We start from the raw sequence: 16,066 nt of genomic DNA, 5'->3' as shown, positions 1-16,066 counted from the left end.
ATATAAAGAGGAGCCAGATGTGAAGGCTATGGAATGTTGAATTTGTCCTAAGTTGAGTTCCTGTTTATAGGAGGAGAGCCTGAGACCCTTTTTGCTAGTTTAGCTTTCTCCTTTACTGAGTCTGCACATTTGGAATATTTTAGTGTTGGCCTGCTATGACTCACTGCCTGTCCAGCAGCTTAATTGATACTTAAGCAAGTTCACAATATATCTTTCATATAATTAAACACTGGGGCTATGCACAAAAGGATATGTTTTTAATGCATCAGTTATGGAGACATTTTATCATCAGCCCCTTATTTCCACTGTCTTAATACAGCAGAGTAAAATATGATATTTAGGTATCATTATGCTTTGCCCTTTTCTACTTCCAAACCTGTTGTGTTGGATCCTCTCTGGAAAGGGAGTCTTATGACCTACAGTCAAACAAGGTAGGTCAGATAATTTCCTTATGGCCAGCTTTTACACAGAAAAGCAGAGGAAAAATCAGAGTGATATTTTTAGGTTTAATGGCTGGCTTTGGAAAAAAGGGGTTTTGATTTATATGACACGCCTTGAGGAAGAGGGATTCTAGCTGTTATGGCTAGCCTCGGGGGAGAATGGGACTGAGAGACTGGCAGGTAGGAGAAGGTCAGAGAAAAACTTTTGCTTCTGAGGCCTTCATTTTGGGGCATTGTTTTCTCAGCCTCAGCATAGTCATCTATGTTTGACGGGTCTGCTCCATTTCAGTTGCTGTGAATATTCTCAGCAAACACTTACCCAGTGTGTTCAGCAGCAATCAGGCTGTTGGTGATAATGTAGAAGTTTATTAGAACATGAAGAGAGGAATTACCTACAAGTAATTCTGGAGAGCTGGCTACCAGGGGCCAGATGCCTCATAGGCAGAAATTCATTGAATAGCATGCATTTATTATATGTTGCCAGCAGTTTAAGCATTTGAGCTCAAACCTCCTATTAGACCCTCCCCAGCATGCGGGCCACCCACCAGTTACAAGGCATGATGACACGACAGATGACTCGTCCTCCTTGGTAGCAGTATGGATATGGGTAGTAGCCTAGTAAAGGTTCACAGACGCGGCGGCAATAGCGGTTGCCTCGACGGCAGTAAATACAACAATAACCTCTCTCATCCAGCATGGGATCAAATTCTATTCCATTTTCAGTCTGAAAGAAGAAGAAGCCAGTGTTGGGGGTGGGAGAGGAAGGTTCACTAGCAAGAGTTCTCACCAAGCAGGGGAGAACTAGAAGACTGTATGAGTTGGGGGCTTGTGAGAAATTAAGCTCCTTAGCCTGATCATGGAGATATATCTACAGAGATCGAGATTGATTTTGAATGAGCCTCCTGGAGATTCCAAGTTTCTTAAACATTTTTTTTTTTTTGTTAAAGCCATGATCATTCTCCTTCCAATGATTGTGATCTGAGGGGTAGTAAGTTTTGTGAGGGCTCTTTTTTCCTCCTCTATCAAGAGTTTACATAAACATAACTCACATAGTCATTTATTGGAAGTTCTTCCTCACTTGCTTGTCTGGCGTGACGGGTCTTCTCTACTTTCACTTGAGGGACCACCCACTGTTCATTTTGTTCAATCCCTTTTTTTTCGTTGGCAGGAAAGTGAAGATCTTCTCCCTCCTCCTCAAAGTCTTGTAACTCAGAAACTAAGATAATAAATGCAAAGTTGTGATGCAACTGCTTTGCAAATGTTCCTGAAAGAAGTGCTTGGGAGAATAGCAGCTGGGGATAGAGATTTTCATTGTGTCTTCTAACTGGCATCATTTAGGCATGGACCACTTTTCCAAGCTCCTTCAGCTGATATTTTAGAGTAGTTTCCAAAACAAGCCTGATGATTTCTACATACACAAACTTCTTTGCTTCTTTGGCATCAAACATTTACTGCTTTGCCTTAATAGCACACTAAATTAAAAACTGAGGACAAGGGACTTCTGTATCTCCTACAATGATGATTTTACCCATGTAGATGCTCAATAAATATTTCTTGGTTGCCTGAATTGATTTGACATCCTCTGTCCTCCCACTTCCCTTATGTTTCTTGTCTTAAATTTTTTTTTAACTTTCTGTTTAGAAATAATCTTAGATTTATGGAAGAGTTGCAGAAATAGTACAGAGTTCACATATTCTTCACCCGGTTTCCCCTAATGTTACCTCACATAACCATGGTACAATGATCAAAAATCAGAAGTTAGAATTGGTACAATGTTATTAACTAAACTACAGACTTTATTCAGATTTCATTAGTATTTCTACTAATGTTTTTTTCTGTTCCAGCATCCAGTCCAGGATACCACACTGCATTTAGTCACCTTTTTAATATCTCTAAAGAGTACCCACAGATGCTTACATTGGTGAGAATAACCTCTCTTGGGTAATAGAGTAATCTATGCTGTGCAGAATGAGGGAGGCCAAATTCCATGTTAGCTAAACAGACTAAGACATCCAGGGGCCTTTACCTTCTCTATGGGCTGACTGGAAGTTGAGGGCTGGACTCTTCTACTCTGGACATCAAGCCCTCAACTATTTTTATAGTAATTCCTAAAACAGCAACAAAGAAATTTGTATTGCAGTGATTGTCCTATCTTCTAAGGAAAATGCCACCATTTGACATAGGGAATCCTTCTTGATAGCAGAGCATTGTTTTTGCCCTTCTCTCCTCTATTCTTGGGTTGGACCCACAGTGGTTTGAGCAATAGTCTGGCATACCGACTGCAATGAATATAGATGTGCAAAGAGAGACAGATTAGTTTTTTGCTATCACTAGTCACATTAGGGTGGTGTTACCTTTGCTGGGATATTTAAAAGCCTGTCAACATTAATTTATCTGATTTATAACTTGGCTGTGAAAAATTCCCTCCTCACTGGCAGTCAGCATATATAGACTCATCCAAGAAGATATAAACCGATCATTTGTTTTCCTAGAAATGTAGCCTCTAAATGCTGGGAACATTAACCTGTTACTGTCTTAGAAAATAGGAGGAGGATGAGGATAAGAATGTCATACCTGATATTAGAGTGGGATTGATCCAATACATGGTCACGTTATCACAAATCTCCAGAATTTTGGAATTTTTAAGAAAATCTCGGTTTTCAATAGGCTTTTCTGCTGGGACCCAAATCACTGACTGTTCAAAGAAAGTTGTGGTAATTTCTTCATTCTGAAAGAAGAAAGTAGCTTAGGGTAGGGATTGGCAGAGAAATTAATAGAACAAGTGAGACATTATGGGATGCTGGAAAACAATATATTTTGAGTGTAACAATTTTAATCCTAGGGCTGCTGGTGAACTAGCTCTGTGCCTTGCATTCAGTGGGTGCCCTTGGGGGAGTTAACAACTGATCCTTCCTCCTTCCTGGGTCTAACAGCAAGACTGCTTACTAAAGTAGGAGCCTTCTCTGTTACCATTTCACTCAAAGTCAGAAAGGGGCTTCGTTATTTTCAGGGTGCCCTGGGTCTGTGTATGTTTTAACTTGAGCTTCTGGAACCCTAAGTGATTTACATTTGTTTTCTTTTTTATAAATACATTTTATTAGCCTGCCTTATTTTAGGTTTGCATCTTGGGTGGCAAGCAGGATTTGACCCGAAGCTGACAAAACTCCTATAATCCAAACTGGTGAGATCAATTCAATAACAATGTAATCTAATATTTTGGTTTTACAAGATTTGCCTGTTGATGGTAGCTAGTTATAGTACAAAAGATGTCCTTTTATGTTTTAAAGGCAAGTCTCCAGTTTATGACTTCATTGGCCTTCCTACTATTGCATTCCTTTCATTGTAGATGCTTAGAGTTTACCTCACAGAGTGTTTTTCCTTTAAGCAGCTTTTTTTATATTGTGAAGGATGCCACTTTCTCTTCAGTTTCTAGTATTGAGGTAATTGTGTTGTATACCTAGTTCTTACTAATTTCTCCCGGAATCATTTACAATTCTAAAGTCTTAGCACCTTTGTCCTTGAGTCTGTAACGACCTTGAGATGCATTGAAAGGAATTGTATAAAATGAGGTTGGTATGCTGACTAGCTTTGTTAGCAAAATCAGGGCTATTTATATACCTGCTCTGCATGTTTAAAATACACATGCCATGGATACAGTGTGGAGGGAAGTACAGAAGAAGGTTTTTGTCATTCAGGACCACAAATTTGTCTCATTAAAAAAAAAATCTGTGGCGTGAATATAAAAAACAAGATTTACTTGAAGGTACAGTGTTCTTACTATCATGAAATGAATTTGCGTTATTTAAAATATTTGGTGAAATTAACTGAAGACTAAATTAGGGCCAAAATGAGACATTATGAGCCTTTGCCTTTATTTTTTGTTTATTTATTTATTTTTTGACACTGAGTCCCGCTCTGTCACCCAGGCTGGAGTGCAGTGGCGCAAACTCGGCTTACTGAAACCTCCACCTCCCGGGTTCAAGTGATCCTCCCACCTCATGCTCTTCAGTAGCTGGGATTACAGGCACACACCACCATGCCCGGCTAATTTTGTTTTGTTTTGTTTTGTTTTAGTAGAGATGGGTTTTCACCATGTTGGCCAGAGTGGTCTCGAACTCCTGACCTCCAGTGATCCCCCTCTTCGGCCTCCCAAAGGGCTGGGATTATAGGCGTGAGCCACCGTGCCCCGCCTCCTTTGCCTTAATCTTTCAAAAAAATAAATCCTATTATATCACTTCAGGTTCTCATTGCTGAGTGGCCTACTCAAATGCTTACATTATTTTCTGTATGTAATCAGCATATGTTATTGTGTATAGTAGCTTTTTAATCCTATTGATTTTCCTTTTATCTTACCTTTGCCTTCTATAGTCATTCCTAATATCCTGAACGTCGATCTATTCCTCAGATGCATCTAACTTATGCTTACTTTAAAAAAAGTCTCCAAACTTTGTCACTACCGTAGGCCTTGGGAGCAGAGCATCATCTTTGGGAGAACGTTCTTTTTTTTCTTGCAAATTCTAGTAACAAGGGTCTGTAACTTCTCTGGCCCCGAGGAGACCAGTAGCATGAAAGAGTAAAGTGGGAGCCAATGACAGCTCTAAGACTTGGGTAAGGGAAAGAAAAATAGTCCTCCCTACCCACCGCCCCCAAATAAAGAAAAAGGTAAAGAAAAAGGTAAAGGAAAAGATAAATGGGTTGGTGAGAATCAAGATGGAGGGAGCTGGGTGGGAGAAAAGTGAAAAAGAACAGGGAGAGAGAGAAGAAAGAAAGAAAGAAAGAAGTTTTTATAGTTTATAGAAAGATCACTCTGCCATGGCTGGGCGCGGTGGCTGACGCCTGTAATCCCAGCACTTTGAGAGGCCTAGGCGGGCGGATCATGAGGTCAGGAGATAGAGACCATCCTGGCTATGGTGAAACCCCGTCTCTACTAAAAATACAAAAAAGAAGAAGAAGAAGAAGAAGAAAGATCATTCTGCCATTGCCATAATTCCACTTTAGATTTGGCAACTAAGCACTAAACCAAACCAAACCAATGTTTGTTTTTTCTTGCTATAGTGGGGATATGCTGTCACAATAGGACCTTAACTGAGGTCCCTCTTCTCCTCCCACTAATAAAACCATACTGTAATTATAGACAAAATATCAGGGAACAATAAAGAGCCTCAAGGGCCTTACAGATCGTTGTATTTTAGGCAATAACATCCATCTCCCATTAGGTTTTAAAGGGCCATTCAGTGATTTCACCAGCACCCTAGGTTGCCTTACTTTGGTCTAGCAGGGTGTTTTCAGAGAATTTGTATCCCATTGCAGTGTTCACCTTCTTTGCTTTTGCCTTTCCTACTAAGGTTAAATGTGAATTATTCCATTAGCAGCCCAGCATAAAATGGTAAGGTGAATGAACCACAATCTTTAAAATAGGTGAATACTGAAGTGTGACAAAAGTGGCAAGAACCCCAGGTGGCTTTGGAACTTTCTTTTTTAAAAACGCTTTATCTGAGGCAAGATTGATTTTGTTTCTCTGGCTCATCCCTCTTACTAGAAATCTTTGGTTTCAGAGAAAATCAACATAATGTTAATGGGTGCCCGGGTATAAGAGTATAGCATTGCACCTAAAATTATGCACTTGAGTTTTCTGAAAGGCCTAAGTTCAAGACCCCAATCTGCTACTCACTAGCTGTGTGACCTTGAGCAAGTCACTTTTTGGCTCTGAGTTCTAGTTTCCTGATCTGAAAATGATGATAACAATAGTATCTATTTATAAGGTTGTTGGAGAATCAAAGAAAAGTAAAGCATTTAGTACAATGTTTGGCACATAGCTAGCATCCAATAAATGATGTCTTTTGCCACCACAATTATTCTTCTTACATACCTCATCTATTTCCTCTTCTGGTTCAGAAAATTCAGGAATCACTTTAATCTGAGTTTTGATAAAACATTTTTGAAGACCCACGAAGTAGATGCCAGTGTATCCCTATAAAACAGACAAAACAACAATAAAGCTTCCCAAAAGAGCCACTATTAGTAAGTTCCATGATCTTTTGGGGTCCCAGACTAGCAAAATTTGAATTCAAATGGAAAGCTAGAGGAGGCTAGCTTTCCATTTGAATTCAAATTTTAGATGGAGGCTATTTTTAACTTGACTCAACTGCTCTAATATTTTAAGTGGAAAGCCTTAGGGGGAAAACATCCAACTTACGTTTTTAAAGTCGTGTACTTCCAATGTTTCATCAGTGCCATTTCCGCTTCTGAATATTTCAGTTCTGGTCACAGGATCAATTTCCATGTAAATCTTCTTCTTCTCTCCATTGCTGTAGAAAGTGTGCTCCATGTCATAGGTCTGGGAGAACAGAGGAAAACAATCTCTAAGATACTCAGTGTGTCCCTAAAGTGAGGTGCTTTTGGCGCTGGAGCTGATATGGGGATCCCTTCAGAGCTGGTATTTTGAATTCAAGCCAAGCTGCTGAGCTAATTACTAAGAATTCCAACAGTTTTCTTGGCAGCCTTGACTAAACAGCAAATGATAGTTTGCAAACCAGCCTATAAAGTATTTTCCCCTTGTGTTAAGCTGAGGGATCACCTAAAACCTATGCTGCTTCTTTAAGCTACCACTTCCCTTTCCAAGTGCTAAGTAATCACGACCCCCCCTCACTGCCCCGCCCCTCACCCGTGAAATTCATTAGGGCTTAGAAAGAGATTTGAATACACTTAAAATGGTTAAGTGTTTTTTGTCTCCTTATTTATCCAGGGCTTTAATATTGCCACAACAGCCTTGAGTCTATTCCTTTTAGAATCTGAAGACTTTCTCCTTGCCAATATTAGAGCCCTACCCTGCTCTGTTTGCTTCCTTTTGCCCCTTAAACTCCAGGAAACATTTATTGCCTTCCCTTAGCCTTCTCTTTATACGGCAACCAACCCCACCCAGTTTATTCCTGGGTTCTGTTTCCCAAGCCATATTCAGTTGTTTTCAAGTTCTGCGGATTCTTTTGTGTATATGGAATTAAGCCAACTGAGCCAAGTGTCCTGCATTAAGTAACGTGGAGCCTCCCAAGAAGAAAGACTGCTCATCAGGTCTTTCTTGAGTGGCTAAAACAAAACCCCAGATTTTCTCCTGCACTCTAAAAGAGGCAATTGTATTTCTAAAGACCAAGAGGACCAGTCCCATATGGCACTGCAGTTTAGGAGTAAGCCCATAACTTATAATTTTCGGACATATTTATAGGTAGAAGCAACTAAGCATAAAGGAATTTGTTATCTGTCACAAACCAGGCCAGACCTGATGATGCCTTTTGGAAGTCTATTTTATCTCTGTCATTAGGAGACCTTTGTTTATCGAGTTTCTCCATGTTCATTTTTCCTTATGAAAAAAATTTGGGAAACTAAAAGCCTGAAAAAGCAAGTCTTCTTCAGAGCCCACACATTGCTTTCTAATGATACGGTTCCCAGTGGCAGCCTTATAGAGAACTTACACCAGGTTGGGTCATTTTTTAGTCTCTGCTGATGCCATTGACTGAATGTTAGTTTAACCTGGTCAAATATTCACCAACTCAACTAGAGAAAAACAAATTGGAACCATTTGTAGAAGCAAGTGTTACTTCAAGGGTGACAAGTCTAATGTAGCTGCTGAAGAGAAAAACAAGAGACAATGTCATTTACCTCTTGGTAGCCCTACAGTGCCTTGGACATGGTTGGAACCTAAGTATTTGTTGAATAAGTTTTCCCCACCAATGGCACATCCTTATCTTCCTAAAGAGACATTTTTGAGTATTGGCAGGTCTTTTAAAAAAACCATTTTAAAAGTGAAAGAAAAACAATACTTAGAACTCTCTGGCAATTGCAGAGTTAACTCAGGAAGTCTGGCCTGGTTTGTGATAGGTAGCAAATTCCTTTAGGTTTGTTATTTGCTTCTAGCAATAAATATGTCCTCAGTTCCAGCTCTGCAGCCAGCTTGAGAAGAGAAACTTCTACCTATGGCAACAAATTGAGCTCTCAGTCTGTCTGACCTAAGTAGAAAAGAGAGGCATCCACTTCAGATCCAGTCCTGTCAGCTCTCCCAACGGGGGAATTTTGTTAGAAATACTATCCATTTTTGAGACAAATGTTGATGCCACTAGCCATTGGGGGCTGCGGTAGGGTGTTTATTTCATCAGTAGCACCACTGATGGATTATTGTATGGAAAAATGAGGTTAGAGACTAGGGGATGCTGGAACACTGCCTACCTGGGCGAAAGAGAAAATACAGGCTGTATTTTCAATCACTGGTAGAAGACTATGGAACCTACTGGTGACATTTAGAATTTCAGTGTGCTTCTGTGGAATGAGTTTTCCTGCACTGTTGGCAATGCACTTTACTTGGACACCTTGCTAGATGAAAACTATTGGAAACTGCCAAGCTCAGCAGATCTTGATTATTTTCAACATTCCTGCAAAGAGTTTTTTTGGTAGGGGAGAAGGGGTCCATTCTGATTGTGTTCATTAACCAACTTGTTGGCTTTATGTTAGTAATGATAAGTTACTAGAGTGGGAACAGAATGACTTCGTTTATGTGTGAATCCTTGGTAGGGGGTAGGAGTGGGGAGCTATATATTCACCCAGACAGAATTCCACTATCAAAGGTGTCCTTTTGGAACAGACTGTTCTTCGTCTAGGAAGATGATGCTGGTGGCCCACTTTGGACTGTTTGGAGATGGGTATGAGCAAATCCAGACACACTGTCTCGCCTGGGTCCCTGTGGAGCACATTGCTTGGGTAATGGCTATGCAAGCTTCACTGGCCCATATGAAGACTGAGCTCATGCCTTTGGCATCACAAGTACTTTGCTCTCTACTAAGCTTCCTGGCTCAGGGGTTGAAGGTCTTTCTGGAGATGAAAGAATAAATGGCTTTGTCCTCTCCAGGAGCAAGCTAAAGCAGAGACAGGATGACTGGCCTGAAGAGAGGTGTGAGTGGGCTACAAGTAGCTCATCTCAGCTGCCTCCAACTCAGCTTTATTCCAGGGAGGATAGAGCAAGGACAGAATATGATGAGGAGTACACCCCTGCCCAATTGGAAAATAGAGAGAGTTAATTTTTGGTGCTTCTAGCTTTCCTTTTCTGCTCTATTTTCATATTCTGTTCATTCTATACCCTCATAGCCCTTCCCCTTTCTCTTCCCATTTCTGTCCCTTTGTCTCCTGTCTAGACATCTAGGAATCTCGTGGTGCTTCAGGTACCTTATGACAAAGAAGAAATCAATCTGACCCATGATTTCACACTTAGATATTAGTGATGAATATTTGTCTGTTTAAAAATTTGAGTGCAATACTTCACTCAGAGGAATGAAGTACTAATAGTGGATTTTATTACTTTATTACTTTGCCATTACTTTCAATGGCTAAAACCACAGTTACTTTTGCAACAATCTAATAGGCACAGTGGCACGAGGAATGGGAGATATTTGGGGGCAAGGGCATCTTTCCAGCACCACTCAAATGGGCTCTTACTCCACCCACACATAAGGCTGGCCTTAACTATAAGAACCAGAACACTGGAATGGAACAAGGAAGCCAATGGAGTGGAATAGGAATCAGAAGTGAAATGAGACAGATATGTGGTTAAGTCCAGGCAGTGAGAAGTGTAAGAAGACCACACTGACAAAATATGTAGAGGACACAACCCATTTTTCTTCCCTGCCCAGGAATTCTGTCTTCAGTCCAGTTAAATCCTCCATTCAGGCAGCAAATGAGCCCTAACATCCCTCTTTCACAGTTTTCCTTGTTTTCTTGCCTCTGTGGCAGTCCCTGAGATCAGAAAAGAAAGCTATTTAGAAAAGGTAAAGCTATCTCAGACCTCAGTGTGATGGATCTGTTTTAGGGGCAAGAAGCTTTAGCCTGTCCTGACAGGGATTTGAGGACATTTGGCTTAGGTTTGTTTTTTGAAGCCTGTGATTAATCTAGCTGCTCTTCACTCCATCTTCATCCCTTACTGTCTGTTATGAGGTACACTCTCCAAAGGTGAAATACATGCTCAGAATAGCTGGCTAGCAGGTGTTAGGCTGGAAGGAAGGGAAGAGAATGCACTGTACCATATTATTATTAATCTAACTTGGGGGAATTAAAGGGCCTCTGGGTATTTCTTTACCAACACAGAGCAGACAGATTGTTCCTTATGCAAAGTTAGAGTTCTGCATCTTCAATCACCATTTGGCAATATGCAAAATATTGGCATAAGCAGCACAGACATTCTTTTTCAACAAGAAAAAGCTACTTCTTTTATCTACAGACTTGAGCTGACCAGTAAGTTTTTCTCCTACCCATTATCCCCATCCCTGATTCTTAAATGCAGCTGAAGAATAGTGGAAACTAGACTAGCCTCTAGTTCTAACCTTAACCCCACCACTTACAAGCTGTGTGATTTTGGGCAAATCACTGAGTGTCTCTAGGGACTCAGTTCCTATTTTAATCCTTTACCCCTTTTCATCTGTAATGTTAGATAGTTAGCAAAGTCTGCTGAGATTTGCTCAGATCAACCTGTCAGGTTGATCACTGGACTACGCCTACTGCCACTATCTGTTGATCATCCAGGCTACTTCCTCCACAGCCCCAATTCCACTCTCAACCACTCCAGAACAGCTGTCTTTGAAGGCCCAGGCTCTTCATCCTGGTGTCATATAAGTTGTTCAGCAAATGCTGCCTTAGGAGAATGAAGAGACTAACTAAGAAGAACATGCCCATCACAGCCACAGCCTGGCTCCACGTAATTGCTGGGAGCTGCCCTTGAGTAGCCCAGAATAAGAGCTGGCCCAGTGAGAGTTGTACAAGGGTGGACCTGGGTCTCACAATGCTTTAAGAGGAAAATGAAGAGAGGTCTTTTTTTTTTTTTTTTGAAAATGCCAACATGGCACCATCTGGTAAAGCTCAGTCTCCCTGCCAAAAATATTCCGGCTACTCCTTCAACTTTTTCCTTGAGGGTATATTCATGTTTCTCTAGACCCACATTTCACCCACCGGACTGTGGTGTAGGAAAGCCCAGGGGACCTGGAGAAAAAAGTTGTCTTCCTTGTGTGCCTAGAGAGGAGTGAAAAAAGTTAATATTGGGCTAATGCCCAATTGTGCGTGCCAAGAAATAGGCACGCACAAAAAGTTGCAATCAGACTCGTCAAGAAAGTGCTTCTTCTGAGCAAAGGATTTTCAACCTAGAATGATAGTGGACTCACAACGCTGGGGGAGACTGTTTTAATGATCACCTGCAACTGAGGTGTGGCAGGAGGGCAGAAAAATGCCTGCTTATCCCTACCACTCCTCATTGCTCTGGTAATATATAGAAGTTGAAGGAACATCCTCACGAATCTATTGATTACTGTGTGGTCCTGATGGCTTTCAAACAACCCTAAAGTCACCAGGCAGCTCCTATGTAAGGCAGTAAGGACACTCTTTCATTTATTAAACGTATGATTCTTCTGCCTCGCTCCACAAAGGATTGGCAGGGATGGGCTACAAGGTCTGTGCTAAGTTTCTAAACTGTTGGTTTAAGGGCTAGGATTTTTCTGATTTGTTTGCTTCATGTTGGATTAATTAGCTGAGGAGTTGGCTTCTGACTGTTTCCAGTAAAATGTGTAATACAGGGGGCTTTAAGCAAGAATGTTTCTTTGGTGATTCTGCTTCAATGATCCCAGGGCAGTCACTGCCTAGAAGGGGAGCCTCATTACGATGCTTTCTCAAAATTGCTGGGACTGAATAGGTCTCTTCTGCTTGTTTAAGAAAGCTGAATTCAGAGCTGGATGGACCTGGCTTTCATTTAGCTCAGGTGGCTCCTGTATGTGGCTGTGGGTCAGGGGCCTGGGACATGTAAGAAAATGCAGCAGCTCACCCAGAGTTAGTCGTCCTTGTTTCACTTTATTTTGATTTCATTCTCTCTCTGGTCTGTGTGTGTGTGTGTGTCTGTGTGTGTGTGAGTCTGTGCGTGTGCACACCTGTGTGCATGCAAACCTGAGGTATGTGAGGGGAGGAGGTCAAGCATGGCTTGTTCTCAATTTGGATACAGGAATCTGGATCTTTTGTACACACCAAAGCGGGAGTGAGGAGAAGGACTTATTGGCATGGAAATGTCAACACCAGATGTGGGATGTTAAATAAATACTGTTTATTATACACAGATGTTGAAAGACAAAATAAAAAGGAGGCGTGGTGGAGGCTAGGAGAGCAAACACTAAGAGCTTGGAGGAAATCCCAGGACTGCAAACAAATCACTGCCACCAATAAGCACAGTTGCATGCATAGCTCTCTCTACCAAGGGCCACAGAGTCCCAACAAGTCTCACAGATTTGTTAAGGAAAGCCCAAAGAGCCTGGATTTTAATCTGCTGTTGTTTCTTGCTAGGCCATACCATTAAGGGGAGAGTCTTTAATTTGTGTAAGATGCCTGTGTCCCTTTCCTATGCAACTCTTCCAAGACTAATCTGACTGCTAGTCTCTTCCCAGAATTCTTAAGTCTGCTCTAAGGCAGGCTTGTTGATAGGCGTAGCCATTGGAAACATAGATGGTCTCCTGAGATCTTTGTCTGGGACCTGAAGGTAGTAGTGGACTAAGTAAAGCATCCACATTTCCAGCTGATTTCTTAGTTTTCAATGAACCAAACCTGGTCTTATGAAGGCCATGACTTAAATATCAAAGACAATGAATCATAACTCCCCACTGGAATGGAAAACCAACAACATTTGTTCATGGTAGAGAAACTTGCCCTAGGGGACACCTGTTGTCTTTATCTGGATTACTTCATAATAGCTTTGTTCATTTCTGAGAGTCCCTTTGCTGAAAATGACATCCCAAAATGGATTACTTCACAAGAGGTTTGATTTTTGATAAACTTTATTCAGCAGCATATCCCACCTCTTCTGTGCATGCACTGACCAAGTTTTATTTTGGTTTGAGGTATCATAGGATTGCTCCTTATAATCATTAAAAACAGAACTAGAATAAGATGTAAAGATGATATAATAGGGAAAGAGAGGAGACCATGAAGCTGCAAGTGAGTTTGACACTTTGCAATAAAAAGGCAAGGTCTCCACCTAGTCGTTTATAGCTGCGTTGAGGCAAATAGCACTGTAAGTTTATAAAAACACATATACTCTTTTGGAATAGCATTTGCAGTACCAATGACAACAATAAAACAAGAAAGGCCATTTGGCCCCTTATTTAGACAAGCATCTAAGGGTGGTCAAAAGGACTAGCTATCCACCATGCCCAGTTAAGTACATTATGGCTGTGGAGAACAAAGGATTTATGGCCCTTTAACTCATGGATAATTTTCAAGAGGATCCAAGGTTCAACTTGTGGGGTGACATATCACCTTGGGAATTAGCTAAGTGGTACCAGAATTGTATTGGAATGCATTTTGGCTCTCTTATTAATTTGCTGTTTCCTTCCTGATCTCGATTGCTTTACCCACCCTGCCAGCCTGAACACAGGTGGCTTCTCTAGAAGGACATTTGAACGGTAAGTAGTTCAGAAGCAAGGAGCAGTAAGGGGAGGAGGAGTAGGGGATAGGGCTAACTATAGGCATTGGGTGATGCCTGAAGTCTTTTCTGGAACAAAGTGTAAATAAAAAGGCAAACAAAGTAGGCTGGCTTGCTCTCCCTCCTACTTAAACCTGATAAGATATCCTTTGGGACTAAATGAAAGTGGGTATGACAGCAGAGGTGGAGAACCCAAGGGTGGTTATGCTTTATACCTCTGTTTTCTTTCAGACACTTAGCCAGCTTATTTTCTGCTTTTCCTGCTCTGCCTCTCTCTCCCCACTGACCCATATTTTTTTCTCTCTGCTCCTATTGCTCCTTTGGCTCCTAACGGTCCATGCCAACCCATTTTCTTGTATCATCCTCCTTCCTGGATTTGTGCTTTTTTCTCCCTACATCTGTTACCAAATAGAAATGAGCATCTTATGACAACCAATTAACAACAGTAATAACAATAACTTCAGCAGCAATCCACACACCAACAGAAAAACATGGCAAAGCCAGAAAACTATCTTCACAACTTGTAGTTTGTATATTTGTTGATTATCTTTCAAATGGAAATTGTGAGCATGAAGGGACTATGGTTTTATTTGGGACTATGGTTTTATTTATTTATTTTATATCTAAACTTGCCCATTGCCTATGAGCCCAGGAATAACAATAACACTAAGGTACAGAAATATAAACTACAGTGGCTAGCCAAGCTTCACCAAATGACCCCAGTATCAGAAGCTTTCTGAGTTATCTGTGATTAATGACTTGGTGTCGCATGCTTCTACCTTGTGGCATTACTATCTCAGTGGGACAGTGATGATTGCAGCTGGCAAGGAGCTGAAAAGCTCTAGTTTTTTTTTAAAGTCATAAATAAATGTGAAGTCAGGTATGAGAATTGCTCCTCCTGAAAAGCAGCTTGCTGCCTGTTCTCACTGCAGATGCATTAAGTCAGAAACATAATCCCTGAAAATCCTTTGCTGCCACTTTGGGTGGTTTCTCCTTATGTGGTGGTCTAATTACTTTTCCATCAGTTTCTGCCCAGATAATTGAAAGAAAGATTAAAAGTATTTTTTCTTAAGGTAAAAACTTTGCTCCTAGGAGGAGTCTTAACTCCTTAAATATAAGCATTATAGAAGAATGGGTAATTCTATACCCTATCATTACTAACCAAAATATAGAAGATACATTTTTTTCCCTTACCAAAATAATTAGGCAAATGAAGGAGAGAAAAATCTTGATTCAGTTTTTCATACCACCAGAAAATAAACACAAAAGAGACTTAATGATTTTCATTTTCAGAATAATTTATATGCCTACTAATTAAATTCAATCAAACTCAGAACAGAAGCATCAGATTATGATGTGTATTTACTTACTTTTTTGGGTACCTCCGGCCAGAAGTGCTTGCTCCCCCAAAACAGGACAATTAGAGTTAGGGCCAGGATACCAAACACCAGTCCACAAATCTTAAGTGATTTACATATTTTCTTGGATTTAAAAGCTTCTGCCTAACCAAAGAACAGAGAGAATAAAACAATACACAATAAACCTCAATAAGCAAGCCATAATTCAAAGTCACCTTTGATTCCACTTTCTAATGTTCACTTTGCAATATGATAAATCTGTGAAACCATGCTTCTGCTCAAAAGGGAAAAAATATGAATCAACTTACATTTAGAATGTGACAGTCTTCACAATTCTCTGGAGGATTCTTTGCCATGGTCTCTCAGCACACAGTACTCTTTCCCTGCTTTGAGAGGACTGAGAGACCACTGCTGAGGTGGAGTTGCAAGTGAGTCGGCTAACAGATGCCAGAGGAGAAGCTGAATTTATATGGCTCAAATATGTCATACCAGAGCCTGAGGGAGCCCAGGGGACTCCTGTGCTGCGATTTGTTACATAGATATACCCATATATGTATATAACTTCTGTGCACAGAATTCCATCCAGAATGGCAAAGACAGAAGGTTATAATGAAAACTATTGTCCTGGGGGTTGGGTTGGAAGGGGACCAAGCCTAGAACACATTGAAATGATTTTTCACTATGAACTTAAAATATCAGTGGCAATACATGCTGCACACTCCAGAAATAAGCAAACAAAACAAAGAAGGGAATGAAGTCCTAATTTCGATTCCATTTGGTTC

General features: G+C 40.7%; 1 protein-coding gene across 1 annotated transcript; it reads right to left on the bottom strand.

The window, feature by feature from the left end:
- Positions 1-251: 251 nt before the first annotated feature.
- On the bottom strand, positions 252-15,640 carry TNMD (tenomodulin). Its single transcript, XM_003810385.4, has 7 exons — positions 15,593-15,640; positions 15,297-15,428; positions 6,637-6,777; positions 6,310-6,411; positions 3,015-3,168; positions 1,490-1,656; positions 252-1,164 (listed from the first exon to the last, which is right to left on the bottom strand). Exons 1-7 carry the CDS (start codon positions 15,638-15,640, stop codon positions 955-957), a joined length of 954 nt encoding a protein of 317 aa, XP_003810433.3. The 3' UTR covers positions 252-954.
- Positions 15,641-16,066: the final 426 nt, after the last annotated feature.

This window comes from Pan paniscus, chromosome X (assembly GCF_029289425.2).
Source record: "Pan paniscus chromosome X, NHGRI_mPanPan1-v2.0_pri, whole genome shotgun sequence".
NCBI lineage: Eukaryota > Metazoa > Chordata > Mammalia > Primates > Hominidae > Pan > Pan paniscus.
Note: the sequence above shows the minus strand (reverse complement) of the source record. Positions and strands in the feature narration are given on the sequence as shown.